Source organism: Chiroxiphia lanceolata, chromosome 28 (genome assembly GCF_009829145.1).
Source record: "Chiroxiphia lanceolata isolate bChiLan1 chromosome 28, bChiLan1.pri, whole genome shotgun sequence".
In the NCBI taxonomy this organism is placed as follows: Eukaryota; Metazoa; Chordata; class Aves; order Passeriformes; family Pipridae; genus Chiroxiphia; species Chiroxiphia lanceolata.
Window position 1 is genome coordinate 3,724,135 of NC_045664.1, and position 27,074 is coordinate 3,751,208.

Genomic DNA, 27,074 nt, shown 5'->3' on the forward strand with positions numbered 1-27,074 from the left:
GATCTGCTGTTAACCACTTGCAGGGCTTGGAGCAGTTGTCACAGGGACATGAGCCCCTAAAAAGCAGCACTGAGCCCCTAAAAAGTGACACTGAGCCCCTAAAAAGTGGCACTGAGCCCCTAAAAAGTGACACTGAGCCCCTAAAAAGCTGCACTGAGCCCCTAAAAAGCAGCACTGAACCCCTAAAAAGCGGCACTGAACCCCTAAAAAGTGGCACTGAACCCCTAAAAAGTGGCACTGAACCCCTAAAAAGCAGCACTGAGCCCCTAAAAAGCAGCACTGAGCCCCTAAAAAGCTGCACTGAGCCCCTAAAAAGCTGCACAGAGCCCCCTAAAAGCTGCACAGAGCCCCTAAAAAGCAGCACTGAGCCCCTAAAAAGTGGCACTGAACCCCTAAAAAACTGCACTGAGCCCCTAAAAAGCTGCACTGAGCCCCTAAAAAGCAGCACTGAGCCCCTAAAAAATGGCCACTGAGCCCCAATTTTGGGGAGAGGCTGTGGGGGCTGAGGGCTCCTGTGTGGTTTGGCAGATTATTCTGCTTTGGAGAGGGCTGAATAATTAATAATTATTCTCTGAATAATTGACAGAGGGGAAGGAAACGTTGCAAATTCATGCCATGAATTATGCACTCAGAGCTGCTTGACCAGGTCCCCCCGTTTTTGGGGGGTGTTTAACCCTCCCTGGGCTGGATGGGGGCCTCCAAATTGGGGAGGGGGGGAACCATCCAGCCCCTTCCCCACTGCCAGCAGGGCAGGGATGGGCCGTGCTGGAGATGCCAGGGGGGTGGCACCGATGCCAGCCCTTCCCCAGAGCATCTCCCCAGGTTGAGAGGCATCTCCCCAGGTCTGAGGGCTTCTCTTTAGGATTGAGAGGCTTCTCCCCAGGTTTCAGAGCATCTTCCCAGGTTGGAGAGGCATCTCCCAGTCCCAGCTTTGGAGGCATCTCCCCACATTTGAGGGCTTCCCTCAGGTTTTAGAGCATCTCCCCAGTTTGAGGCATCTTTCCAGCTTTGAGGGTTTCTCCTAATCCCTCAATTGAGAAGCTTCTCCCCAGGTGTGAGGACTTTTCTTTAGGTTTGAGGGCTTCTCCCCAGGTTGAGGGTTTCTCCTAATGCCTCAATTGAGAAGCTTCTCCCCAGGTTTGGGGACTCCTCCCCAGGTTTGAAGGCTTCTCTTTAGGTTTGAGGGCTTCTCCCCAGGCTGAGAGGCATCTTTCCAGGTTTGAGGGCTTCTCCCAATCCCTGAATTGAGAAGCTCTTCCCCAGGTTTGAGGGCTTCTCTTTAGGTCCCATGGCTTCTCCCCAGGTTGGGAAGAATCTTTCCAGGTTTGAGGGTTTCTCCTAATTCCTGGGTTGAGAAGCTTCTCCCTGGGTTTGAGAGGCATTTCTCCAGGTTTTAGGGTTTCCCCCATCCCAGCTTTGAGATTTTATCCTAAGGTTTGAGAGGCTTCTCCCCAGGTTGAGAGGCATTCTTCCAGCTTTGAGGGTTTCTCCTCATCCCTCAGTTAAGAAGCTTCTCCCCAGGTTTGAGGGCTTCTCCCCAGGTTAAGAGGTATCTTTCCAGGTTGAGGATTCCTCCTAATCCCTCAGTTGAGAAGCTTCTCCCCAGGTTTGAGGACTTCTCCCCAGGTTAAAACACATCTTTCCATGTTTAGGATTCCTCCTAATCCCTGATCTGAGAAGCTTCTCCCCAGGTCTGGGAACTCCTCCTCAGGTCTGGGGACTCCTCCCCAGGTTTGGGGACTCCTCTTTAGTTTAGGGCTTGCTTCTCTTCAGGTTTGAGGGCTTCTCCCCAGGTCTGGGGACTCCTCCCCAGGGCTTCTCTTCAGGTTTGAGGGCTTCTCCCCAGGCTGAGAGTTTCTCCTAATCCCTCAGGTGAGAAGCTTCTCCCCAGGTCTGAGGACTTCTCCCCAGGTTAAGAGGCATCTTTCCAGGTTGAGGATTCCTCCTAATCCCTGGATTGAGAAGCTTCTCCCTGCGTTTGAGGGCTTCTCCCCAGGTTTGGGGACTCCACTTTACGTTTGAGGGCTTCTCTTTAGGTTTGAGGGCTTCTTCCCAGGTTGAGACGCATCTTTCCAGGTTGAGGATTCCTCCTAATCCCTGAGCTGAGAAGCTTCTCCCCAGGTTTGAGGGCTTCTCCCCAGGTTGAGAGGCATCCTTCCAGCTTTGAGGGCTTCTCCTAATCGCTGGGTTGAGAAACTTCTCCCCAGGTTCGAGGATTTCTCTTTAGGTCCCAGGGCTTCTCCCCAGGTTGAGAGGCATCCTTCCAGCTTTGAGGGCTTCTCCTAACCCCTGAGCTGAGAGGCTTCTCCCCGAGTTTCAGGGTTCATCCCCAAACCCAGACCACCTCCCCTCCGTCCCCAGGGATGGACCCCGCCGCCTCCTCCAAGAGCAACCACTGCCTGGACGCGGCCAAGGCCTGCAACCTGAACGACAACTGCAAGCGCCTGCGCTCGGGGTACATCTCCACGTGCAGCCGGGAGCTGGCGGGGGCCGAGCCCTGCAGCCGCCGCAAGTGCCACAAGGCCCTGCGCCAGTTCTTCGACCGCGTGCCCGGCGAGTTCACCTTCCGCCTGCTCTTCTGCTCCTGCAAGGACCGCGCCTGCGCCGAGCGCCGCCGCCAGACCATCGTCCCCTCCTGCTCCTACGAGGACAAGGAGAAGCCCAACTGCCTGGACCTGCGGGGCACCTGCCGGGCGGATCACCTGTGCAGGTAAAGGGGGGGGCACGGAGGGGTGGGTGTGGATGGAAGGGGGGAGCTGGAGAGTCCCGAGGGGGCTGGAGGGTCCCACAGGGACCTGGAGAATTCCAGCTCTACGGGAGCTGATCCCAGTTGGCAGTGGGAGCTGGAGAATCCCAGTGGGACCTGGAGAATCCCAGTGGCACCTGGAGAATCCCAGCTCTATGGGGGCTGATCCCAGTTGGCAGTGGGACCTGGAGAATCCCAGTGGGACCTGGAGAATCCCAGTGGCACCTGGACAATCCCAGCTCTCCATGGGCTGATCCCAGTTGGCAGTGGCACCTGGAGAATCCCAGTGGGACCTGGAGAATCCCAGTTCTCTGGGGGCTGATCCCAGTTGGCAGTGGCACCTGGAGAATCCCAGTGGCACCTGGAGAGTCCCAGCTCTCCATGGGCTGATCCCAGTTGGCAATGGGACCTGGAGAATCCCAGCTCTCCATGGGCTGATCCCAGCTGGCAGGGGGGGCTGGAGAATCCCAATGGGACCTGGAGAATCCCAGTTCTCTGGGGGCTGCTCCCAGCTTGTCCTTATTAGGTGTGGGACCTGGAGAATCCCGGCTCTCTGGGGGCTGATCCCAATTTGCAGTGGGAGCTGGAGAATCCCAGGGAGACCTGGAGAACCCCAGCTCTACAGAGGCTGGTCCCAGCATGTCCTAGTTAGGTGTGGGACCTGGAGAATCCCAGCTCTGTGAGGGCTGATCCCATCTGGCAGTGGGAGCTAGAGAATCCCAGTGGCACCTGGAGAATCCCAGCTCTCTGGGGCTGATCCCAGCTGGTAATGGGAGCTGGAGAATCCCAGTAGGACCTGGAGAATCCCAGCTCTGTGAGGGCTTATCCCATCTGGCAGTGGGAGCTGGAGAATCCCAGTGGGACCTGGAGAATCCCAGCTCTCCATGGGCTGATCCCAGCTGGCAGTGGGACCTGGAGAATCCCAGCTCTATGGGGGCTGATCCCAGTTGGCAGTGGGAGCTGGAGAATCCCAGTGGGACCTGGAGAATTCCAGTGGCATCTGGAGAACCCCAGCTCTACAGGGGCTGATCCCAACATGTCCTAGTTAGGTGTGGGACCTGGAGAATCCCGGCTCTCCATGGGCTGATCCTGCTGGCAGTGGGACCTGAAGAATCCCAGTTCTCTGGGGGCTGATCCCAGCATGTCCTCATGAAGTGTGGGACCTGGAGAATCCCAGCTCTCCATGGGCTGATCCTGGCATGACCTCATGAGCTGTGGGACTTGGAGAATCCAAGGGAACAGGGATGGAGCCTCCCTTTGCTGCTGCAAGTGGCAGAGCCGGATCCCTGGGGAATGTGCAGCTCCATTCCCCACCCTGGGATTGCTCCACCTCCCCGAGCTGTGGAGGGGTGAATGTTCAAAGGGCAGGAGGTCCCACACGTGCCCTGCAAGCAGCCAAACCCCTCCCTGTGCTCCCAGCATCCCAAAAAAAAACCTTCCCTGCTGGTGAAATCCGCCACTTTCCCCGCGGGGGAGCAAAGGTGGGAGCTCAGGCTCCTGTGCAGTTATGAAACTCATTATTCACACGGCAAAGAACCCTCCAGGGGCTGGATCAGCCTCGTCAGGGATCTGTCTCCTGCCAGGAGCAGGAGGGGCTTCGCTCCTCTTTGCCGTCGGGGTGATGGAGTTTCCCGGCGGAAGAAATGAGAGCTCCGGGTCTTCCTCCGGAGACGCTGGAAATGTGGGAATTGGGGCTTTTTATCAAAAAGTAATACAATGAACCAAGGGCCATGAATAAAAGATAGCGGTGAGTGGCAGCACCTCTCCATCAGCTCGCTCCGAGGGGGGATGCTGGGGATGAGGGAGAGGGATGACCCGGGCGAGCGGGGCCGAGTTAATGAGCAGCCTGTTCCTGCCTGAGATGAAATTCCAGCAGGAAGAGGTGAAGCAGCAACGGGGGGGAAGGTGCAGCAGCTGCTTGGAGTGTTTGCTCCAAGGTGGAAATGCACTTTTCTGGGAGAAGCTGGATGGGGATGGGTGCTGGGGGCTGCCTGGATGGGGAGTCTTGCTCTGCAAAACACCCCAATGCAGCTTTTATTTGTGTCCAGTGTTGGTTTGCAGAGTTGTGCTGTGGCCTCAGGCGTTTTTCCCTCCTGGTGGGGTGTTCCAGGACATGGATGCACTCCTTGGATCTGGGTTTTCAGGGAAAGGTCTCATCCCATCCACTCCCCTCTGGCATCTCCACACGGGAGCGACCAGGCACGAAACCCCTCCACATCCCCTCATCCCACGGGAATTTCCCACTGGTATCCCTGTGTTTATCCAGCAGGTTGATGCTCATCCTTACCTGACAGAGACCTGGTGAGGGATTGAACTGGGAGCAGATCCCGAGTGCTCCCAAAGCCAGCGGTGACAGGAGATGGGATAAGGCTCCTGCCCCGGGCAGGAAGGGGCCTTTCCTCCCCAGAAAAGCCGAGGAGTTGGAGGGGAAAGGGCAAATTAAAAGATCCAGTGTGGAAATCACCCATTCCTGGAGGTTTTTCCTGGCTTTTTGCTGCTGTTTTCCAGCTGTGCAGGGCTGGGGGTTCCATGGAGGGGGGGGATAAAATCCCCCAGCTCTTCCATCCTGACCGAGGTGTGGGCGTGTTCTGGGTGCTTTGGGAGGGGTGTTTGAAGCCCTGGGTCACCCAGGGGTGCCCCTGGCTGGGAGGACACACCCTGTGCTGTCCTTCTGAGGGCAGGAAGGGGCCAGGATTTGTCCCTTGGGCTCCTCCCGTGTGTCCCCTCAAGGATCCAACCCCTGCTGACAGAAAGTTAGGTGTGGGACCTGGAGAATCCCAGCTCTCCATGGGCTGATCCCAGCTGGCAGTGGGAGCTGGAGAATCCCAGAAGGACCTGGAGAATCCCAGCTCTCCATGGGCTGATCCCAGTTGGCAGTGGGAGCTGGAGAATCCCAGTTCTCTGGTGGCTGATCCCAGTTGGCAGTGGGGAGAATCCCAGGGGGACCTGGAGAATCCCAGGGGGACCTGGAGAATCCCAGTTCTCTGGTGGCTGATCCCAGTTGGGAGTGGGAGCTGGAGAGTCCCAGGAGGACCTGGAGAATCCCAGCTCTCCATGGGCTGATCCCAGTTGGCAGGGGGACCTGGAGAATCCCAGCTCTCCATGGGCTGATCCCAGTTGGCAGGGGGACCTGGAGAATCCCAGCTCTCCATGGGCTGATCCCAGCTGGCAGTGGGAGCTGGAGGGTCCCAGAAGGACCTGGAGAATCCCAGCTCTCCATGGGCTGATCCCAGTTGGCAGTGGGACCTGGAGAGTCCCAGGGGGACCTGGAGAATCCCAGTGGCACCTGAAGAATCCCAGCTCTACAGGGGCTGATCCCAGTTGGCAGTGGGAGCTGGAGAGTCCCAGAAGGACCTGGAGAATCCCAGTTCTCTGGGGGCTGATCCCAGTTGGCAGTGGGAGCTGGAGCATCCCAGCTCTCCATGGGCTGATCCCAGTTGGCAGTGGGACCTGGAGAATCCCAGTGGGACCTGGAGAATCCCAGTTCTCTGGTGGCTGATCCCAGTTGGCAGTGGGAGCTGGAGCATCCCAGCTCTCCATGGGCTGATCCCAGTTGGCAGTGGGAGCTGGAGAGTCCCAGCAGGACCTGGAGAATCCCAGCTCTCTGGGGGCTGATCCAAGCTTGCAGTGGGACCTGGAAAATCCCAGCTCTATGGGGGCTGATCCCAGTTGTCAGTGGGACCTGGAGAGTCCAGGGGGGACCTGGAGAATCCCAGTGGGAGCTGGAGAATCCCAGTTCTCTGGGGGCTGATCCCAGTTGGCAGTGGGAGCTGGAGCATCCCAGCTCTCCATGGGCTGATCCCAGTTGTCAGTGGGACCTGGAGAATCCCAGTAGGACCTGGAGAATCCCAGCTCTCCATGGGCTGATCCCAACTGGCAATGGGACCTGGAGAATCCCAGCTCTCCATGGGGGCTGATCCCAGCTGGCAGTGGGACCTGGACAATCCACTCTGCCACCCCCTTCCCGGCTTTGTGGGTTGTTCCGGGCACAAATCCCGGGTTTCTTCTCCGGATAAATCGATTCCAACGCCCTTGACCCTGCTGACCGCTTAAAAAAAAAAAATCCCCCCGGGCCCTTCCCCGCCTCCACCCGGGCTCAGATCGCCGCAATTTGCGCGGCCCTTTGTGCCCAGGGAAGCTTTTCCCGGCGCTCCGGGAGCCCGACGAGCTCCCGGGGCTTTTGTGTCTGATTGCGACGACGGGCAGGTTTTTGAGCTCCCGGAATGTAAAAAAAAAACCTTTTCGCAAAAAAAAAAAAAAAAGCACTAACCTCAGCGAAGGGGAAAGGGAAGGGAAGAAAGGGGAGAAAAGAGCTGATTTCAGCAGCTGCAGCTTTGCTGTATTTTTTCATCTTGCATCAGCAAGTCGGGAACACAAATAATCTGGTCTTACACGCTCCAGTGGTGCTGGGGCTGAAGAATTTCCCAGCCTCCACTGGCTGGAGCTCCCTCAGCATCCAGGGGCTGATGGTTCATTGCCTGGAGTTTTTATCCTTGTTTTTTGGTGTATTTAAGGCTGGGAGAGTTGCCTGGTTTTGGTGTATTTGAGACTGGGGGAGTAGGGGCTGATGGTTCACTTCCCGGGGGTTTTATCCCTGTTTTTGGTGTATTTAAGGCTGGGGGAGTGGAGGGTGAGGGATCATTTCCCAAAGTTTTTATCCCTGTTTTTGGTGTATTTAAGACAGAGTGGGCTGATGGTTCATTTCCCAGGGTTTTTTTTTTTCCTGTTTTTGGTGTATTTGAGGTTGGAGGAGTGGGGTGAGGGATCATTTCCTGGAATTTTTATCCCTGGTTTTGGTGTATTTAAGGCTGGAGGAGTGGAGGGTGAGGGATCATTTCCCAAAGTTTTTATCCCTGTTTTTGGTGTATTTAAGACAGAGTGGGCATATGGTTCATTTCCCAGAGTTTTTATCCCTGTTTTTGGTGTATTTAAGGCTGAGGGAGTGGGGTGAGGGCTCTGCCCAGCCCCTCCCAGGGTGTCTGTGCCCATCAGGGAGATATTTGGGCACAGCAGAGCCGCCTCTTTTAGGTTGGGATCAGGAGTGAGGGAGTGAGCAGATCCAGCCGGGCTGGGTGTTGATTAAACACCGAATTTGGGAACAAAACACTTCTTTTTTTTTTAAGCCACGGCCTTTGTTTAGCAGAGACAAAATGCCAAGGAATGGATGTTTTCCTTGATAAACAGCGGAGCAGCAGCAGCTCAACTTTCTCATTACTCCGTGTAACGAGCGTGGCTGTGGGGGGAGGAGGAGGAGGGAAAAATTGCTCCTGGATCCAACAGGAGAGGAGCAGTGGTGGAGTTTGGGGGGCAGTGGTTGGGTTTGAGGGGCAGTGGTGGAGTTTGGGGGGTAATGTTTGAGTTTGAAGGGCAGTGTTTGAGTTTGGGGGGCAGTGTTTGAGGGGCAGTGGTTGGGTTTGAGGGGCAATGGTGGAGTTTGGGGGCAAAAGGTGGAGCTTGAGGGGCAGTGATTGAGTTTGAGGGGCAGTGGTGGATTTTGGGGGGCAGTGATTGAGTTTGGGGGCCAATGGTGGAGTTTGAGGGGCAGTGTTTGAATTTGGGGGCAGTGGTGGAGTTTGGGGGGCAGTGGTGGAGTTTGGGGGCAAAAGGTGGAGCTTGAGGGGCAGTGATTGAGTTTGAGGGGGAATGGTGGATTTTGGGGGGCAATGGTGGAGTTTGGGGGCCAATGGTGGAGTTTGAGGGGCAGTGTTTGAATTTGGGGGCAGTGGTGGAGTTTGGGGGGCAATGGTGGAGTTTGAGGGGCAATGGTGGAGTTTAAAGGGGCAATGGTGGATTTTGAAGGGCAGTGTTTGAATTTGGGGGGCAGTGGTTGAGTTTGGGGGGCAGTGGTGGAGTTTGAGGGGCAATGTTTGAGTTTGAAGGGCAATGTTTGAGTTTGGGGGGCAATGGTTTAGTTTGAGGGGCAGTGTTTGAATTTGAGGGGCAGTGTTTGAGTTTGGGGGACAATGGTGGATTTTGAAGGGCAAGGTTTGAATTTAGGGGGCAGTGGTGGAGTTTGGGGGGCAAAGTTTGAGTTTTGGGGGCAATGGTGGATTTTGAGGGGCAGTGCTTGATTTTGCAGGGGCAGTGATGGAGTTTGAGGGGCAATGGTGGAGTTTGGGGGCAAAAGGTGGAGCTTGAGGGACAGTGATTGAGTTTGAGGGAGAATGGTGGATTTTGGGGGGCAATGGTGGAGTTTGGGGGCCAGTGGTGAAGTTTAAAGGGACAATGGTGGATTTTGAAGGGCAGTGTTTGAATTTGGGGGGCACTGTTGGAGTTTGGGGGGCAGTGGTTGGGTTTGAGGGGCAGTGGTGGAGTTTGAGGGGCAGTGGTGGAGTTTTGGGGGCAATGGTGGAGTTTGGGAGGCAATGTTTGAGTTTGAGGGCAACGTTTGAGTTTGGGGGGCAAAGTTGGAGTTTGGGGGGCAATGGTGGAGCTTGAGGGGCAGTGGTAGAGTTTGGAGGGACAGGGCATGGCTGACACACTCCCCCAGCTCCCAGCCTGCAACAACCAGCCTCCAAATCCAACTTTTAAATTAGGAAACCTCTAAAGATCCACGGATTTGGATTTCTGGGTGAGGGGGGGGGCGTCAGTGGGGCAGCACCTCATGGGTGACCCTCCCTTGGGACCCCACATGTGGAGGCAGCTGGGAGGGCTCAGCTCCCTCGAGGCTCCCCGGGCTTTTAACACAATAATAAGTCAATTCTCGCTGAATAATTAAATCGAGAGGCTTCATAAGTATTGACTTAATGTGACAGCAAGTCTATACCGACTCGGGCTTTGCTTATGTAAACACAATCTCCTGTTCGGCTTAGTTAGCAGTTCAATGGGATAGAACAGGCCCTCAATTAAAACCAAATGATGCGTGTGCTTAATTCTTCCCTCCCCGGGTAATGATAGGGCTCGAGCAGAGGCAAAGAGGATAAAAAAAAAACCCACCGAAAAAAAAAAAAAAAGCCTTTGAGCCGCTCTTATCGGCAGCGAATCGAAACGTGGTGTCCTGAAAGGAACGTGGAGAACTCTCCTGACTGAGAAGCTGGGCTGGTTTCCCTCCTGATTTTTTCCCCCCCTCTCGCTGGTTTGCCTCTGCTCGGCCTAATTTGGGGGTTTCTCCTTCGGTTTATGGTGGGGTTTGCCTTTTTTTTTCTGTTTGTTTCTTCCTGCTGTCCCCACATCCCCGAGCGAGGAACAGGTACCTGAGGCTGGAGAAGCCCTGGAGATCACCAAGTCCAACCTCACCCCTGCCTTGTCACCCAGCCCAGAGCTTGGGGACTCCACCACCTCCCTGGGCAGCCCCTTCTGGTGCCTGACAGCCCCTTCCACGAAGGAATTCCTCCTGAAATTCGGGATGAGGGAGCAGCACCCACCCCACCGAGCCACGCAGAAATTCAGCTTTCCCTAAAACCCCAACTCAGGCTCCCGTGGCTCCCACCAGAACAGGCCACTCCAGAGGTGGCACACAACTTTTCCCAGATCAAACAAATCTCCCCATTGATCTCTTTGCTTGTGTTTTTTTATTTTTTCCCCTCCCCTGTGAACCCTCTGCTGCCTTTGGGGGGGGGGGGGCCATCCACAAAAGCGGGAGTTTTGTCCCGGCTTCCCTCGTTCCTCCGGGGGGGGCTCTTTGACTCACCTGCCCGCGTTTGAGGCTAATTTTTGTTTTATCTCAGCATCTCCCGGCTTCAAAAGGATTCCTCTCCAGCAGGACACGAGGCAGAGGCAGCGCTGGGAGGGGGATGCCCAGCGGGGCCGCGGGTTTTTCATGTCTCGCTGAGGTTTTTTTCGGTGTTGTCACAGCTTCTTGAACATCTCCGGCTCTGCAGGGGAGGGGGACAGGCGCCTTTCCCGGCTGCCTCTCCGGGCTCGTGTCTTTTAAAGCCCTTTTTCCCCTCAGTCCCCTGGAAAAACCGCGGTCTGGAGTAATCTCGGCATCTTGGGCATGAAATATTCAGGAGCCTGATGCTGTTGGGTTTGAATGGGCGCTGGGATGGCAGCAATTAGCACCCAATTAGGCCCTCAGTCACGAGGAAGAGTCCCCAGGAATCCCACTGCATTCCCATATGGAGCATCCAGTGTGCTGGTCCGGCTCTGAGCAGCCGGGCTTTATTCCCTCTTAATCTGAGGATCAGGGAGTGGTTTGGGTTGGAAGGGGCCTTACAGGAATCCCATTCCACCCCCTGCCAAGCTGGTTGCTCCAACCTGGCCCCTGGGACACTTCCAGGGATGGGGTGTCCACATCCTTTCCCTGGGATGTAACCCCTGGAACTCCGGTGGTCCCCGCTCCGAGATCCACAACGGGGAGGAATTCTGGGGTGGGTGGAAGGGATCTGCTCCGTTCAGCCACTGCTTCATTTGTTCCCGTGTTTAATTTGCTCAAAAGCCTCCTGAAAACAAACCATTCCTATTTAAGGAACGAAAAAATGACGCAATTTCTTGCCTCTCTTTTCCATCGGTTCCCGCGGCTCCAGGCAGGTACCGCTGGAAGATTCAATCACTGCCTGGACAAAGATGACATTTAATTAAGAAGAGAGGAAAAGAAGCTGAGGGAAATAATGTGTTCCCGTTCCTCCTGTGGTGTGTGTGAAGTGGGGGGGGAAAAAAGGGAGCGGAGGAGCTTTTCCGCTGGGAAATGCCAGGGCTCATCCTCGGGGTGGGAGATTCCTCCAGAGGGGCCACGACTCACCCTCCTGTCTGTCCATTCGATGGCTGAGTCCCCCTGGGAATCTGCAGCCCGTCCTTCTGTCCCCCTGGGCTGTCTGTCCACCCTCTTCTCCGCTCTTCCCGCTCCTTTAGGGAATTCTGCTCCCCGACCTGGGGGATCCCTCCCCGTGTTCCGGCATGAGGAGCAGCCTGTGCGAGGGGGGGGGTTGTGTCAGCGCAGCCAGGGCACGGATACCCCTGGGAATAATCATGGAATGGTGGAATCACACAGTGTTTGGGTTGAGAGGGACCTTAAAGACCACAGGGAAGGGACAACTCCCGTGAAACTCCTGCTTCCATCGCTCCTCGTGCTTATTCCATGTGGGAGGGAAGATGGGACGGGGTAACCAAGCCAGGAATCGGATTGAGGGATGGAAATCAGCTCCTCGTGGCCCTTCCTTATTCCTCCTGCTGCTCCTGGTTCTCCCCATCTCTGCTGGTTCTCCTGGGTTGGGCAGCAGGGCAGGGGCATCTCACCCCCACCCCGCTGCCTTTTGGGGGGGTTTTTTACCCCCTCCCTTCTCGACTTCAAAAGAAGGAAGGAAAACTGTAATTCCCAACCTCAGGCATTTTTTAATTGGAACGTTCCAGGGGGGAGGATAAATCCAGGCAGTGAAATTTTCTGGCCCCGTAACGATGCCCAGGAGAGGCCAAACGAGGCTGGGAAGTTTATGGGGTGTCTGCCAGAGAAGCAGCACTTGGAGAGGGCTTGGGGAGCAGGGAGGGATGGAGGAATGGGGGTGCCAGGCTTGGAGGGGGTTCATTCCCTCGGGAATGAGGGCAGGCTCCCTCATACCATGCCCCCTTGTCAGGGTGGGGCGGCAGAGGAGGGACAAGAAGTTTCACCACCTGAGTCCAGCTCTCATTTAGATCTCCTTCCTTTTATTCCATTTATGCTCCCCTTTATGTTCCCCTTTATATCCGCCCTTATTTTCCCCTTTCCCCTGTTTAAATATCTCTGAGCCGCTCCGTGCTGGGACAGGCGGTGCAATCCCGTCCCTCTCCCCCTTCTCTTCCCCTTCCAGGTCCCGTCTGGCCGATTTCCACACCAACTGCCAGGCCACCTTCCAGTCCCTGACCAGCTGCCCCGGGGACAACTACCAGGCGTGCCTGGGCTCCTACGCGGGGCTCATCGGTGAGTGGCGGCCTCGGGGTGGGGAAGGGTCACTGTCCCACTGTGGCTTCATCCCTGTCCCTCCTCCTCCTCCTTGCCAGGCTTTGACATGACCCCCAACTACGTCGACGCCAGCACCACCAGCATCACCATCTCGCCCTGGTGCTCCTGCAAGGGCAGCGGGAACATGGAGGAGGAGTGCGAGAAGTTCCTCCGGGACTTCACGGAAAACCCCTGTCTCCGTAAGGCTCCCCCGCTCCCCCTGCCCTGCTTCCTCGCCCCACCCCACTCTATCACCCCCCCCTTAAACCTCTCCCGCCCCCAGGAAACGCCATCCAGGCCTTTGGCAACGGGAGCGACGTGAGCGTGGCCCCCAAAAACCCCTCTCCCCCCGTCACGGTGCCTCCCAGGGCGGAGAAGAGCCCGGCCCTGCCCGACGACGTCAACGACAGCAACACCATCTACGACACCAGCGTCGTGCCCGCCTGCACCCCCGCCCAGGTAGGGCAGGGGGAAGGGAATGGGCAAGGCAGGGGTCAGTGCCCTGCCCCTCAGCCGGGGCAGCATCACCTGCCTGCCCAGGTGAGCCGGTGCGGCTGCCCCGAGCCCTCCTTCTGCTGCTCCGGGGGGGAAATGGCTCCAATTCCACGTGGTTTTGGGGAAATGTGGAAAATACGTGTTTTCTGGCGTTGGGCTGGGCGTGTTTTGCTCCTTGGGAGAGGGGTGGGATGGGGTCTGTGGGTGTCCACAGCAGGAGGATTTGCAGCAGGGGTGCAAGGCAGGAGCCCGGTGGAGACCCTGAGCTGCCCGTGGAAAAGGGATGAGCTTTTCCTCATCCTTCTCCTCCTCCTGCTCACCTTTCTCTTCGTGCCTCACCCCCCCGGCCGTGGGCTCTGAGTCCTGATTTCCATGGGGAAATCCAGGACCCCAAACCCCGGTTCCCATCCCTGCCCTCACCCTTCCTGCCTTCTCCTCCCCAGGAACAAGGACTGAAGCCAAACAAGTCCAAAGAGCAGAGCCTGTGCTACTCAGAGGTGGGTTTGGGGCAGGGAGGGAGCACAGGGAGGGGGATCCTGGGGCTGGGAGCTGTTTCCCTGTGCAAACAGCTCAGGAAGGACACCAGGGATGAGGGAAGGGAACACCAGGGATGAGGGAAGGGAACACCAGGGATGAGGGAAGGGAACACCAGGGATGAGGGAAGGATACCAGGGATGAGGGAACGATATCAGGGATGAGGAAAGGACACCAGGGATGAGGGAAGGGAACACCAGGGATGAGGGAAGGACACCAGGGATGAGGGAAGGACACCAGGGATGAGAGAAGGACACCAGGGATGAGGGAAGGGAACACCAGGGATGAGGGAAGGGAACACCAGGGATGAGGGAAGGACACCAGGGATGAGGGAAGGACACCAGGGATGAGAGAAGGACACCAGGGATGAGGGAAGGGAACACCAGGGATGAGGGAAGGGAACATCAGGGATGAGGGAAGGGAACATCAGGGATGAAGAAAGGACACCAGGGATGAAGGAAGGACACCAGGGATGAGAGAAGGACACCAGGGATGAGGGAAGGGAACACCAGGGATGAGAGAAGGACACCAGGGATGAGGGAAGGGAACACTGGGTGTTTATCCATGGAAGCTTTTCCCTTGGATGCTTTCCTGCCCCAAAACCCGCCCTGCTGACGCCTCCTGTGCCCCCAGCCCCAGCTGACCACGGACACGATGCCGGACCAGAAGACCTTCGTGGACCAGAAGGGGGGATGCAGCCGACCCCGGGCGGGCCGGATCCTGCTCCCTGTGCTCCTGGGGCCCATCCTGCTGCTGGCACCGGGATTATAGAGGGGAGGGAAAGGCCGGCGGGACGGGGACGCTCCCACCAGTGCCCACCAGTGCCCACCAGTGCCCACCGGTGCCCGCTGGCACTCAGCCTCACCCCCAGCTCCTGCTGCAGCCACAGGGGGACACGGGACAGACCGAGACCCTCCGGAGCGCCGGGAATGCCGAGGCGCGGGAATGCCGAGGCGGCAGGAGGGACCCTCTCACCCACGCTGGGAAACTTTGGTGGTTTTTTTCCTTCCTGGTTTTATTGGGGTTTTTTTTCCCTGTTTTTTGGGGTGTTTTGGTTTTGTTTTTTTTTTTTTTTTGGTTTTTCCAAAGCAGGATTTTTTCTCTCGTGGTGGAAAACCCGCCCCTGGAACGGGGGGGGGAGAGAGAGGGGAGGGGGCCGGAGCTGCGAGCGGCGCTGGGGAGGGGGAAATAAACGGAGCAGAGCTTTTTTTGGGGGAAGGGGATTTTCAGGAATACCCGCAGGATCCGCCGGCCTGGGGACGAGGATTCCGCAGGGGAGCATCCCAGAGGATTGGCTGTGCCGTGGGGAGCCCCCTGTGCAGCTCGGAGGGGACTGGCTGGACCTTTTAACATCGTTATTGGGGGTTTTGGTTGGGGTTGTTTCGGTTTTTTCCTCCCCGAGAGTTTTCAAACAGAACCGAAAAGAAACTTTTGTTGAACTGTGTGGGGCCGTCCTGATGTTTTCAGTCTGTCACTTCCAGGGGGAGATCTTTATTTTTTCTTTTTTTTTTTATTTTATTTTTTTTTAATTTTATATTTTTTTTTAATTTGGGTTGGGAAGGGATTTGACCCCTCGGGGGGGGGGGGTCAGAATCTCTCTCTCTGTGTTCCTCTCCCATTTCTTTTCTATATACATATATAGTGTATGTATATCCCACTCACCTATACCTACATATATGTATGTATATACATAACCAGATGCAACGTGTGGCTTTTTTAATTTTGTTTTCCCCTCCCCTTTTTTTTTTTTTTTTGAAAGGCAAAAAAAAAAAACAAAACTAAAACTAAAACAAAACCCGAGCTCCGAACGGCGACTTCAAAATGCATTATTGTAAAAAGTTTATTTTTTTTAATGACGTCTATAACGGAGAAGACAAAAAAAAAAAATAATAAAATAAACCAAGACCAACAAACCCAAGGAATGAAAACAGCCCTGAAAGCTCTGACAGAATCTGAGTGTCCGGCCAAGCATCCCCAGCCTGGGGAAGGGGGGGGTAACCAGGGGGGGCCCCCTTCAGCTGCAGGAACACAAGAGATTTTTTGGGTCAGCCCAAATATTTTTGCAGCTCTCCAGAACAATTCCCTGCCTGTTTTGCTCCGGGAGACAAGCAAACAAGGAAACATTTCAAAGGAGCTGACACTGTTCCCGTGTGGCAGGGTTGTTGTTTTTTTTTTGGTTTTATTTTTTGTTGCTGTTTGGGTTGGGTTTTGTTTTTATTTTTACGTGCAATAACCGTGGATTTGAAACACCATCCTCTCGCCTCAACGTTGTTTTTTGGTTGGTGGGGGTTTTTTTTTTTCCCCCCCTCTCAAGACGACCTGTCAGCGCTTCAAAAACCGAAGGGAAACGTCGAGATCTGGGTCAGGCAAAGCAGCGAGTTGCTCGATTTTTTTTTTTTGGTCTTTTTTTTTTTTTTAATTTATTTATTTCAGGCTTTTTTCACACTTTGCCGCTCCTGTCAGGCGGCGGAAACGTCGGCCCCCATCCAGCTGTGCCCGTGGAAAAGGGGGTGTTGGGCACCTTGGGATGCCACAGCCGTGGAATCGTAGAATCCTGGAGCTGTTTGGGTCGAAGGGACCTTAAAAATCATCCTGTCCGACCCCTTCCAGAGACTGGGTTGCTCCAATCCTGGCCTGGGACGCCGAAAATCGGAGTGGAGGGACCTGCTGGGCTGTTTGCAGGGAGCTGGGGCCGGTGGGGAAGGGGAGGGATGGGTGAATATTCCCTTTTCCAGCGCGGAAAAAAGCGGAGAGGGCTGAGCCGGGGGAGCTGGCACAGGGAAAATAAACATGTCACGGCTCTCCCGGGAGCTGGGGGCAAAACCAGGCTGCTCCTGCTCCTGCTCCCTGCTTCCTCTGACAGCTCTGACCCTGTGGAGCAGTTTGGGCTCCCAAAAAACCATCCTGGCACGGAGGGGGGTGGCTGAGGGGGCTCCACAGCCAGATTTGGGTGACCCCAACCATGCAGGGATTGAAGTCTGAGCTCCGTGTTTCCGTAGGGAAGGGGATGTAAAACACAGCAGGGATTGTTCCTCAGGGTGGTGGCTGGATTCCAGTCTTCCCTGAGAAGGCTGGGAATGCTGCAGGCATTGCTGGGAGGAGGGTGAACTGCTCTGCCAGGCAGGGATTCCATCCATCACCGCTGCCCACGGGGCACCTGCACTCCCTGCTTGGGATTGTCCATCCTGCATTCCCTGCTCGGGATTGTCCATCCTACATTCCCTGCTCGGGATTGTCCATCCTGCACTCCCTGCTTGGGATTGTCCATCCTGCACTCCCTGCTCAAGAGTGTCCATCCTGCATTCCCTGCTTGGGATTGTCCATCCTGCACTCCCTGCTCAGGATTGTCCATCCTGCATTCCCTGCTCAAGATTGTCCATCCTGCTCCTGGGAGCTCCCCGGGGTTTTCCAGCCTAAGGAGGCACCAGCAGGAAGCAAAAAGCTTTGGATGAAGCCGAGTCAAGGGTTCCTCCTCGCACTGAGGGGTGTTCTGGCACTGCTGGGCCCTCCCTGAGCACGTGCCAGTGGGGCCACAGGCAGGACAACACCTGGAGCTGTTGGATGCAGCAGGATGGGGATGTGCTATTCCTGGATGCAGCAGGATGGGGATGTGCCATTCCTGGAGCTGCTGGATGGGGATGTGTCATTCCTGGAGCTGCTGGATGGGGATGTGCCATTCCTGGAGCTGCTGGATGGGGATGTGCCATTCCTGGAGCTGCTGGATGGGGATGTGTCATTCCTGGAGCTGCTGGATGGGGATGTGCCATTCCCAGAGCACCTGGATGCAGCAAGACTCCTGGAGCTGCTGGATGCAGCAGGATGGGGATGTGCCATTCCTGGAGCACCTGGATTCACCAGGATGGGGATGTGCCATTCCTGGATGCAGCAGGATCAGGATGTGCCATTCCTGGATGCAGCAGGATCAGGATGTGCCATTCCTGGAGCTGCTGGATGGGGATGTGCCATTCCTGGAGCTGCTGGATGCAGCAAGATTCCTGGAGCTGCTGGATGCAGCAGGATTGGGATGTGCCATCCCTGGATGCAGCAGGATGGGGATGTGCCATTCCTGGAGCAGCCTGGATGCAGCTGTGTTTGGGATGAAGGCTTTATCCATGATAAAGTGGGACACCTTCGTCCAGGTGCTCGAGCTCTCCCAGCAAAGCAAAGCTCTTCCAGGTGGAAATGCTGATCCTGGGGCTGGGACACAGAGCCTGAGATGCAAAATCCCTGCTCTGGGAACACAGAGCCTTTCCTGGAAGGAGGATGAGGGGGATGAGACGCTCTGGACTCCTCAGGAAGCTGCGGGGACTCGTTGTGGGGGACGTTGATGCGGCGTGGAAAACCCCGAGGCTCCTGGCAGAGCCATGGGATGTGCAGAGGATTCCATTTGCATGGAGGTTTTTTTCTGGGAATGATCCTTTTAGAGGAGCCGTGTGGGGCTGGGAGTCTCCAGCCCCCCTTGGCCGGAGCCAAGCCTTGGCTCATCTGGATTTAGGGATATTTGGGGACCTTCTGTGGGATGAACTGAGGATTGCAAATGGCAGAGTGGATATCCCTGTTCCAAGGAACAGCATCCCTGCTCCAAGGAACAGCATCCCTGCTCCAAGGAACAGCATCCCTGCTCCAAGGAACAGCATCCCTGCTCCAAAGCACAGCATCCCTGTTCCAAGGAACAGCATCCCTGCTCCAAGGAACAGCATCCCTGCTCCAAGGAACAGCATCCCTGCTCCAAGGAACAGCATCCCTGCTCCAAGGAACAGAATCCCTGCTCCAAGGAACAGAATCCGTGCTCCAAGGAACAGAATCCGTGCTCCAAAGCACAGCATCCCTGCTCCAAACCTGGCATCCCTGCTCCAAACCTGGCATCCCTGCTCCAAAGCACAGCATTCCTGCTCCAAAGCACAGCATTCCTGCTCCAAAGCACAGCATTCCTGCTCCAAAACCCAGTACCCCTGCTCCAAGGAACAGAATCCCTGCTCCAAAACCCATCATCCCTGCTCCAAGGAACAGAATCCCTGTTCCAAAGCACAGCATTCCTGCTCCAAGGAACAGAATTCCTGCTCCAAACCCGGCATCCCTGCTCCAAAGCACAGCATCCCTGCTCCAAACCCAGCATTCCTGCTCCAAGGTTGCAGCCTCAGCCTGACCAGAGGAACAGGAATCACCCTGCAAACCCTGGAGACACGGCCCTGGGAAGCTCCGTGGACCTGATGGCTTCCCAGTGTCCCAGCCTAGTGTGGGATTCAGGAACTCCAGGATCTGCACCTCCCCAAGGGCTGGAACACACATGGGACCAGGACTGTCTCCAAACAGGGTGTTTTTTTCCTTCTTTTCCATCTCTTTTTCCCTCTGGACACAAGTTATTCCGAGGAGCTGCCCGGTGTGTCTTCCCAAATCCCGGAGAACACCCTGAGCCACACATGGGTGGGCACAAACCCCTTCCCAGCCCCAGCCTGTGCCCATCCCCTCTCCACAGCTCTCCCTTCACTCCAACCCACCCCCAGAAGGCCAAACCCAGGGATTAGGGGCAGTTCCTCCCTCTAAGGACAATTTTCCCGCTGTGCTGGTTCGGGGTTTGGCCCCTCATGGCACCACCCACCTGGATTCTGGCCCATCCCACGACAAGGGCAGCACCTGGAAAGACTTTCCCCCCAGGAGAGGTGATTAAAAACAGACAGGATGGGCACCTTTGCCCTCTGTAATTAACGTGCTGGTGCCCTTTGGGCTTTAATAAGCCCCTGGGCCAGCGTGGGGTCCCCTCCCTCCTCCTCATCCTCCCTGAAATCAGCTCTCACCTCGGGGCTCTCCTGACACCTCCAGGTTTTCCCTGAGCAGATTCTTTTGCCTCATTAACCTTCTCAAGCCGCTTCACTTCACCAGAAACACCTTCTTTTTTTTCTTTTTTCCTTTTTTTTAAAATCTTTTTCGCTCTCCACTGGGCTGGGTTTCATTTTCAAAGGCACAAAAAATAACCCGGCGACGAGCGGAGGGGCTGCGGGTCAGGGATGGGCACGATGGAACTGGGATGCCCTTGATCCTCGGGCCCAGAAGTTCTCCTGGTGCTGCTCCAGCAAGGAGAGGAAGGAAAAAAACCGAGGAGGATGAAGGGGAACTGGTCCCTTTTGTTAAACAGGAACAATTGCAGGGAGAACAAACATCTCCTCAAATCACCCTTCGTTGTCGTTATCTGGGATAATCTCGGCACAGGCGGAAGCTCAGAAGGTCTCTGACAAGGAGAAGAAACCAGAATTGATTTATTTTCTTATCTTTGATGGAGTAAGTGAAGCTCTGGAGACTCTCCCAGGTCCTGGGGCCTTGGATGACCCCGTGAGATTGAAAGGATTTGGGGAGTGCGGCAGGAAAAGAAGGAGCTTCTGCTTCTATTGGGGGGGGAGAGGTGCTTTGGGGGGTGACACGGGGGACACCAGGGAGGCAAAAGGGAGTTTGGGTTTGGGTTTAGGTTTGGGTTTGCCCAGAGCAGCTGCAGCCACTGTCCCTGGGATGGGGAGGGAGTCAGGGGTGACCAAGGGGCTGTGTCACATAAACATAAAAATGGGATTTTCCACCAGCACGACTGAGCTCTACCAACCCCCATCCCCAAATAAGAGACTGTATTTCAGTGATTAAGGGGGTAATTCACTCCCCATTTCAAAAAAAGAGACTGTATATCAGTGATTAAGGGGATAATTCACCCCCCATCCCCAAAAAAGAGACAGTATTTCAGTGATTAAGGGGGTAATTCACTCCCCCATCCCCATAAAAAGAGACTGTATTTCAGTGATTAAGGGGACAATTCACCCCTCATCCCCGAAAAAGAGACTGTATATCAGTGATTAAGGGAATAATTCACCCCCATCCCCACAAAAAGAGGCTGTATTTCAGTGATTAAGGGGGTAATTCACTCCCCATCCCAAAAAAGAGACTGTATTTCAGTGATTAAGGGGGTAATTCACTCCCCATCCCAAAAAAGAGACTGTATATCAGTGATTAAGGGGGTAATTCACTCCCCATCCCAAAAAAGAGACTGTATTTCAGTGATTAAGGGGGTAATTCACTCCCCATCCCAAAAAAGAGACAGTATTTCAGTGATTAAAGGGGTAATTAAGGAAGGGGCTAAGGAGCCACCCCCAGTGGTCCCAGCTGCAGCGTTTCCAGCGGGAAGCTGGGCCGGAGGAGGGAGTTTCCCCCAGTTCCCACCTGGATGGTCCCGTTCCAGCAGCTTCCAAGGGCCTCCCGTGCCCGGCTGCACTTCCCTAATGGAATTCCAGCGGAAAATGGACACGGAATTCAGTCGAGGGGAAAGGGAGGGGGCAGAGTCGGGTGTGTCGCTGCCAGAGGTCACCTCCCCGAGGGAAGGAACCCTCCGGGCTCCCTCGGGGCTTTTCTGCCCATCCCAACCTTTTTCTGGGAAAGGGATGGTGAGGAATGGTGAGCTTCCTTCCCAGCTCCGGCAGGAAGAGGCGCCAGGTGTAATTCCTGCTCCTCCAGAGCTCCCTGCTCCCCTCCCTGATTCCAAACACGTGTCCAGACGTGGAATCCACAGCTGGAGTGAGACCCCAGCGCTCAGAGGGATCCTGTTCCCGTATTCCCTGCGGGAATGGTGACTCCACCTGGGCACCCCGTGCTGGAATTTGGGGTCGCTGCCCATCCCCTCCCACTCCAACCACAAACCAGTTCCTGGCCCTTCCTCCAGCACATTCCGGGCACATTAATTACAGGAGGGAGAAACACTCCCGGATCCCGGGGATGGTGAAAAATGACAGGGTGTAAAACACGTCTGCGAGCTAATTAACTTCGGAGATAATTTCTTCTTCATTTTGACTCAATTACTTTCTTGATATGAGAAAGTGCTGAAAACGCCGTTTCATTTATTTTTTAATTTTTTTTTTTGATGTTGCCTAAAACAATAATTGAAGAAAACCCACCAGAGCTCTCCCAGGGAGAGCCTCTCCTTCCTCAGATAAAGGAGCCAGGGAATAAATCACGTTTAATTCTTGCTCTGGAGTTCCAAGGTGCAGCTCGGTATTAAAACCCCCTGTCTGTGGCATCTTTGCTTTTGGGAGAAAAAGAGTGTTCTGTGGTTGTTTTTTTTTTTTTTTAGCAAAGCCAGGATGGGAATGTCCCGGGTCTTGCCCTGGCAAAGCAGGGTTTGCTCCGAGGAGGAGATTATTTGTAACCCTGGAGGAGTTAAAATGAAGATTCTGCAGTTGGGATCATCACTGGCCGCCCCCGTGTTCACCCCAGCACCCAGCACATCCTGCTGCAAATCCTCCAATTCCGACCCAGGAATCCATGAGGATTTCCCTCCCTTTCCCAGCTGCGATTCCCATGGGAAAAAAAAAAAAAAAAAAAAAAAAAAAAAAGCCATTTAACCTACTCGGAGACCAAAGCACCTCACTTAACGCCGTGTAGAAATTCGAGTTCTTCCCTCCCGCCCATCCCAGAGCTCCGGGAGCAGCGAGGGACACTCGGGGGGGGGTGGAGGGGAGGGCGAGTTTGGCTCGTTAATGAGTTCACCTTCAGCATTTGGGCTCGCCGGGGTGTTTTTATCGCTCCTCCCCCGGGGCCCCGACCTGTGCTCGCTCACCCGGGGCTGTAAATCCAGCTCAGCGCCGTCCCAGGTGGCGTTTTTGCATTCGGGCTCTCGAAGCAGTTGAAAAAAGTCCCCGTGCTCCTCACAGGAAATGCCAACCGGTGGGAGAGCTGAGGAAAAAAATAGAAGGGAAAAGCGTTTCAGAGAGATTTTTAAAAATAGCTGCTGTTTGTGCCAGAAATACGAGTGTACGTAACTGAGGGAGCCTCAGATTCGGGGAGGGAAAAGCACTTTCTAGAAAATTGGGTTTAATGAGTTTTTAGGAAGGGCTGGTACTCACTGGAGTGGGTGGTCTGGGGCCCCTGCTCCATCCCTGAGAGCGTCCAAGGCTTTTCCCAGTTTTTCCCAGTTTTCCAGCCCTTTAAAATACACCTAAACCCCAGGAATTCAAGGCCAGGTTGGACAGGGGAACAACCTGGGCTGGTGGGAGGTGTCCCTGCCCATGGCAGGGGGTGGGATGGGATGAGATTTAAGGTCCCTCCCAACCCAAACCATTCCAGCATTCCATGATCTCCTCCTCTCCTAAGACCCTTGCAGGACAGACCAAACCTTCCACTGGAGGAGATTTAAATCCAGGGAAATCTGCCCTTCTGGGGTCTGTTTGACAGGACAAACCCTTCGTCTTCCACCAGGAAAACTCACAGGCACCAAAACCCTTCTGTTCAACCTTCGGCCTTGGGAAGAAACACAGGAGCAGGAGGGAAAACTCCCGGGCTTTATTTGCCTTATAGAAAGCAAATTATGGGATGTGCCTGTAATAATTCCCTGGCAGCTGGGATATCCAGTGAGGGGGGACAACTGCAGGCTTTTCCAGGAGAGGAATTCATAGAATCACGGAGTGCTTTGGGTTGGAAGGGACCTTAAAGCCCATCCAGTGCCACCCCCTGCCATGGGCGGGGACACCTCCCACTATCCCAGGTGGCTCCTGTCCAACCTGGCCTTGAATTCCTGGGGTTTAGGTGTGTTTTAAAGGGCTGGAAAACTGGGAAAAACTGTTTGGGACTTCTGCAGTGAGTGGCTGGGAGGTTTTGCTGTGGTGGCCGGGGTGATGCTCTGCCTCCCGCTCCATCCGTGTCCTCCGGAATCATTCCTGCCTCCTGCTCCAGTGCTGCCTCTTTGCATCCCTTAATTAGCCTCAGTGAGTGAATTAAAACCCAACACAGGCTCTCCTAATTCCCTGTCTGTGGCTTCATTACGGGAGCAGCAGCAGCCACTGGGATGTCAAGGAGGACTCTGAGCAGGGAGCTGGGAAATCCCGGGATCGTGAACCCTCCCTGTGTGCAAGGAGGAGTTGATGGATCTTGCTGGGGCCAAACCCATCCGTCCCTGAGAGCACCAGCCGTGTTCCCCATCTCCCTGGGGGAGCAGGGATGGCTTCCCAGTGCTCCCAAGAAGGGAAAACCCCCCCAGGCTGGTTCAGGCGTCCCGGTCACGGCCCTGGTTTGCTGATAAATGGGGCTGGAGGAGCCTCAGAAATCCCCATTCCCAGACCTCGGGGCATAAAGGCAGCATTTTCCAGAGCATCATCCACATCCCACACCCCCAATCCCTGGACAAGGGGGCTGGTCCCAGAGGGACTATGGCAGGAACAAGGGCTCTGCTGTTCCCCTCGGGCTCTGCACCCCCCGGGTGACCCTGTGTGGTCATTTTTGGAGCAAATCAAGAGTGTGGGAAGGGGGGAGAGGAGCCCTGGAATTTCCAAGCCAGATCTCCCGCGGCTCCCAACCCCTCCCCGTGCCCGGGTGATGCCAGAGGTCACCCCGGGGGTATCCGGGGGGTCACCCAGTGCACGGAGCTCATCCCACGGGGCTCAGCGTTCCGGGAAGCAAATCCTGCTCTCATCCAGCGGCTGGATGGGGGTCTGGGAAAACCGGGGCAGGTCTGAGGGTGGTGCCGAGCCAGAGCCCGGCTGCCCCCGTGGCCCTGGCAGCGCGGGGGGGTCCCGGTGCCCCCGGGGGGGGCCGCGTTTGGTGCCGGTGTTTAACGAAGGTTTGAATTCCGGGCGCCGGGTGTTGCTGCCCACACACCCCCCCAGTTGCCATAACAACTTTAATTTGTTTTGGAGCCTCCGGCTCGCTCGGGTGGATTCGGGGATTTTTTTGTTGTTGTTTGTTTGTTTGTTAATCTGCTTTCCTTCACCCCGTCCCCCGCCCCAGTCCCTCTTTCCTCCCTTTTTCCCAGCTGTTTCCCTGCATTTCTAAGAAGCAAAAAAAATGTCACTGCGTGGGTGCTCGACCCCCGGCTGGGCACCCACGGCCAGGATTTATCCCAGTTAATCCCAGTGCAGCCGCAGGAGTGAAGGCACTGCTTTCCCAAATCCCTGCCCTACCCCTGAAACACGAGGAGACAGATCCGTGTCTGCCCTTCCCCACCAGCCCATCCTGCAGACACTGCGCTGAAAACCAGGAATAAACCTCTGGAAAGGCTGGGCTGTGGTGTTGGGACCTCAGAAAGATTCCTTGGGTTGTTTTAAAGGGATAAGTTCAGTTCCACCTGACATATTTGGAGACAGAAGTAAAGGAACCGGGGTGGGAGTGGCTCTGGGCGGGGATGGGAGGGGGCTGGGATTGAAAACGAGCTCTGGGATGTCGGGATTTGCCAAATCCTGAACTCAGCAGCAGTTTGGGAAGAGGTGAGTCCATCCTGCCCAGCTCCCAGGGCAGCCCCCTGTGCTCCAAGGTGGGGATGAGCCCTGTGCCTGAATTCTTGGATGCTCCAGCATCCCCTGGAATATCCCAGCAGTGACCCCGAGCAGTTTGGTGGCTCATCCCACAGAGCTTTCCACGTGGGAAGGGGAGTGAGGCCAACTGGGATGGAACATCTGGGATGGCAGAGGGGGCTGGTGGAACAGTGGGAGTGGGAAGGAATGGAGGGGGATGCAGTGGGAGGGAGATGCAGGAGCCTGGGATAGAACAGCCTGGGATGCAGTGGGAATGGGATGCAAAGCCTGGGATGCAGTGGGAGTGGGATGCAAAGCCCGGGATGCAGTGGGAGTGGGATGCAAAGCCCGGGATGCAGTGGGAGTGGGATGCAAAGCCTGGGATGCAGCGGGAGTGGGATGCAAAGCCTGGGATGCAGCGGGAGTGGGATGCAATAGCCTGGGATGGCAGAGGGGGATGGACCAGCCCGGGATGCAGCAGGAGTGGGATTCAAAGCCTGGGATGCAGTGGGAGTGGGATGCAATAGCCTGGGATGGCAGAGGGGGATGGACCAGCCCGGGATGCAGCAGGAGTGGGATGCAAAGCCCGGGATGCAGCGGGAGTGGGATGCAAAGCCTGGGATGCAGTGGGAGTGGGATGCAAAGCCCGGGATGCAGAGCTGTGGGACACGGTGGTGACTCCCTCAGCAGCTGCGGTTTTGTGGCTTCCCATCAACAGTCCCCTCCATCCCTCTTCCATTTTTAATCACCTGGAAAATAACCCCGCTCAGTTCACAGCTCATTGGAGGCCCTGAGCGAGGGCCCATAAATATTTAATGTGCTTGGAAGTGGCACCAACTGGCCGGGGCTTTTTTGCTTTTCCTGGAGTTTGTTCCAGCACGTTTATCCCTCCCCAATCCACGATTTTCCGCTCTCTCCATCCATAAAATCCAGTGGTAAAAGGCGGAGAACTGCTGGCAAAGGGGTTCTAATCCCCAAATTTTCCTGGGAGCGATGGACTGGAACCAGCTTCTCCTCTAATTAGGGCAGATTGCTGAGCATCCCAGAGCCTTCCATGGCTCATCCCGGGAGAAGCCGGGTTAGGATCTGCTCCCCAGGCCGAGTTCCCAGCCTGGCCTGTGGGAGTGTTGCTGAAAAAAGGTGTTTGCACACCGGGATTTCTGCCTGGGACGGGGTGTCTGGAGCAGAGCCGAGCCTGGAATTCCGCCCTGCCCCACTCAGGGAGTTCAAACAGGGATTCATGGATCTCACAGGAATCACCGGGAATGCGCTGAGCTCGCAGCCAAGGAAAACTCCCACTTCCCCAACTCCTGACAGTCGCCCTGAATCCCAAATATTCAACAAACAAGAGGCTTCGACTCCCAGATTTTTGTGGGTTTACCCGGGCCGTGTTTTCCACGCACATTAATCGCTCCAACACGGGTTTTATTGTTCCATAATAGATATATTTACTGCACGAGGAGTGACAGCATTTATTAATTATGCACAAGCAGGCCCAGCAAACGGATTTGTTTGCTTTGATGTCTAATGCTGCAGCCTTTTCTTTTTTTTTTTTTTTTCCCTTTCCCCCTGCTTGTTAAACTTAATCAACGGCAATCAAATGCGCTCCCACAAATGAGAGCAAATTAATTTCAAACAAAAGGGGAGAGTATTTGGTAGCACAAACGGAAAGGAAATTAAAAAGGAGCAGCGAGATAGGGAGGCAGGGTAATTTAAATATTGGGTTTGGCTACTGTTTTACATTTTGGGTGGATGGGGCAGGACTAGGAAAGGTTTAAATGCTGTGTTTGGTTGCTGGGTTTAATTTTGGGTGGATGGAGCAGGAATAGGAATGGGACAGGAATAGGAAAGGTTTAAATGCTGTGTTTGATTACTGGGATTAATTTTGGATGGATGGAGCAGGAGTAGGAAAGGTTTAAATGTTGTGTTTGGTTGCTGGTTTTAATTTTGGGTGGATGGAGCAGGAGTAGGAATGGGGCAGGAATAGGAAAGGAGTAGGAATAGGAAAAGTTTAAATACTGTGTTTGATTACTGGGTTTAATTTGGGGTGGATGGAGCAGGAATAGGAATGGGGCAGGAATAGGAATGGGGTAGGAGTAGGAAAGGTTTAAATGCTGTGTTTGGTTGCTGGTTTTAATTTTGGGTGGATGCAGCAGGAATAGGAAAGGTCTAAATGTTGTGTTTGGTTACTGGT

The 27,074-nt window shown here is 55.1% G+C and overlaps 1 protein-coding gene across 1 annotated transcript in view; it reads left to right on the top strand.

Annotated features, from left to right (window-relative positions):
• The window catches only part of GFRA2 (GDNF family receptor alpha 2), a 29,222-nt gene extending 13,270 nt beyond the window's left edge, over positions 1-15,952 (top strand). Inside the window, exons 4-9 of the mRNA XM_032712464.1 lie at positions 2,362-2,710; positions 12,469-12,578; positions 12,659-12,799; positions 12,883-13,058; positions 13,538-13,591; positions 14,262-15,952. Coding sequence (XP_032568355.1) covers positions 2,362-2,710; positions 12,469-12,578; positions 12,659-12,799; positions 12,883-13,058; positions 13,538-13,591; positions 14,262-14,399 — 968 coding nt within the window. The 3' untranslated portion in view covers positions 14,400-15,952. The remainder of the gene's footprint in view (positions 1-2,361; positions 2,711-12,468; positions 12,579-12,658; positions 12,800-12,882; positions 13,059-13,537; positions 13,592-14,261) is intronic.
• The last annotated feature ends 11,122 nt before the right edge of the window (positions 15,953-27,074 follow it).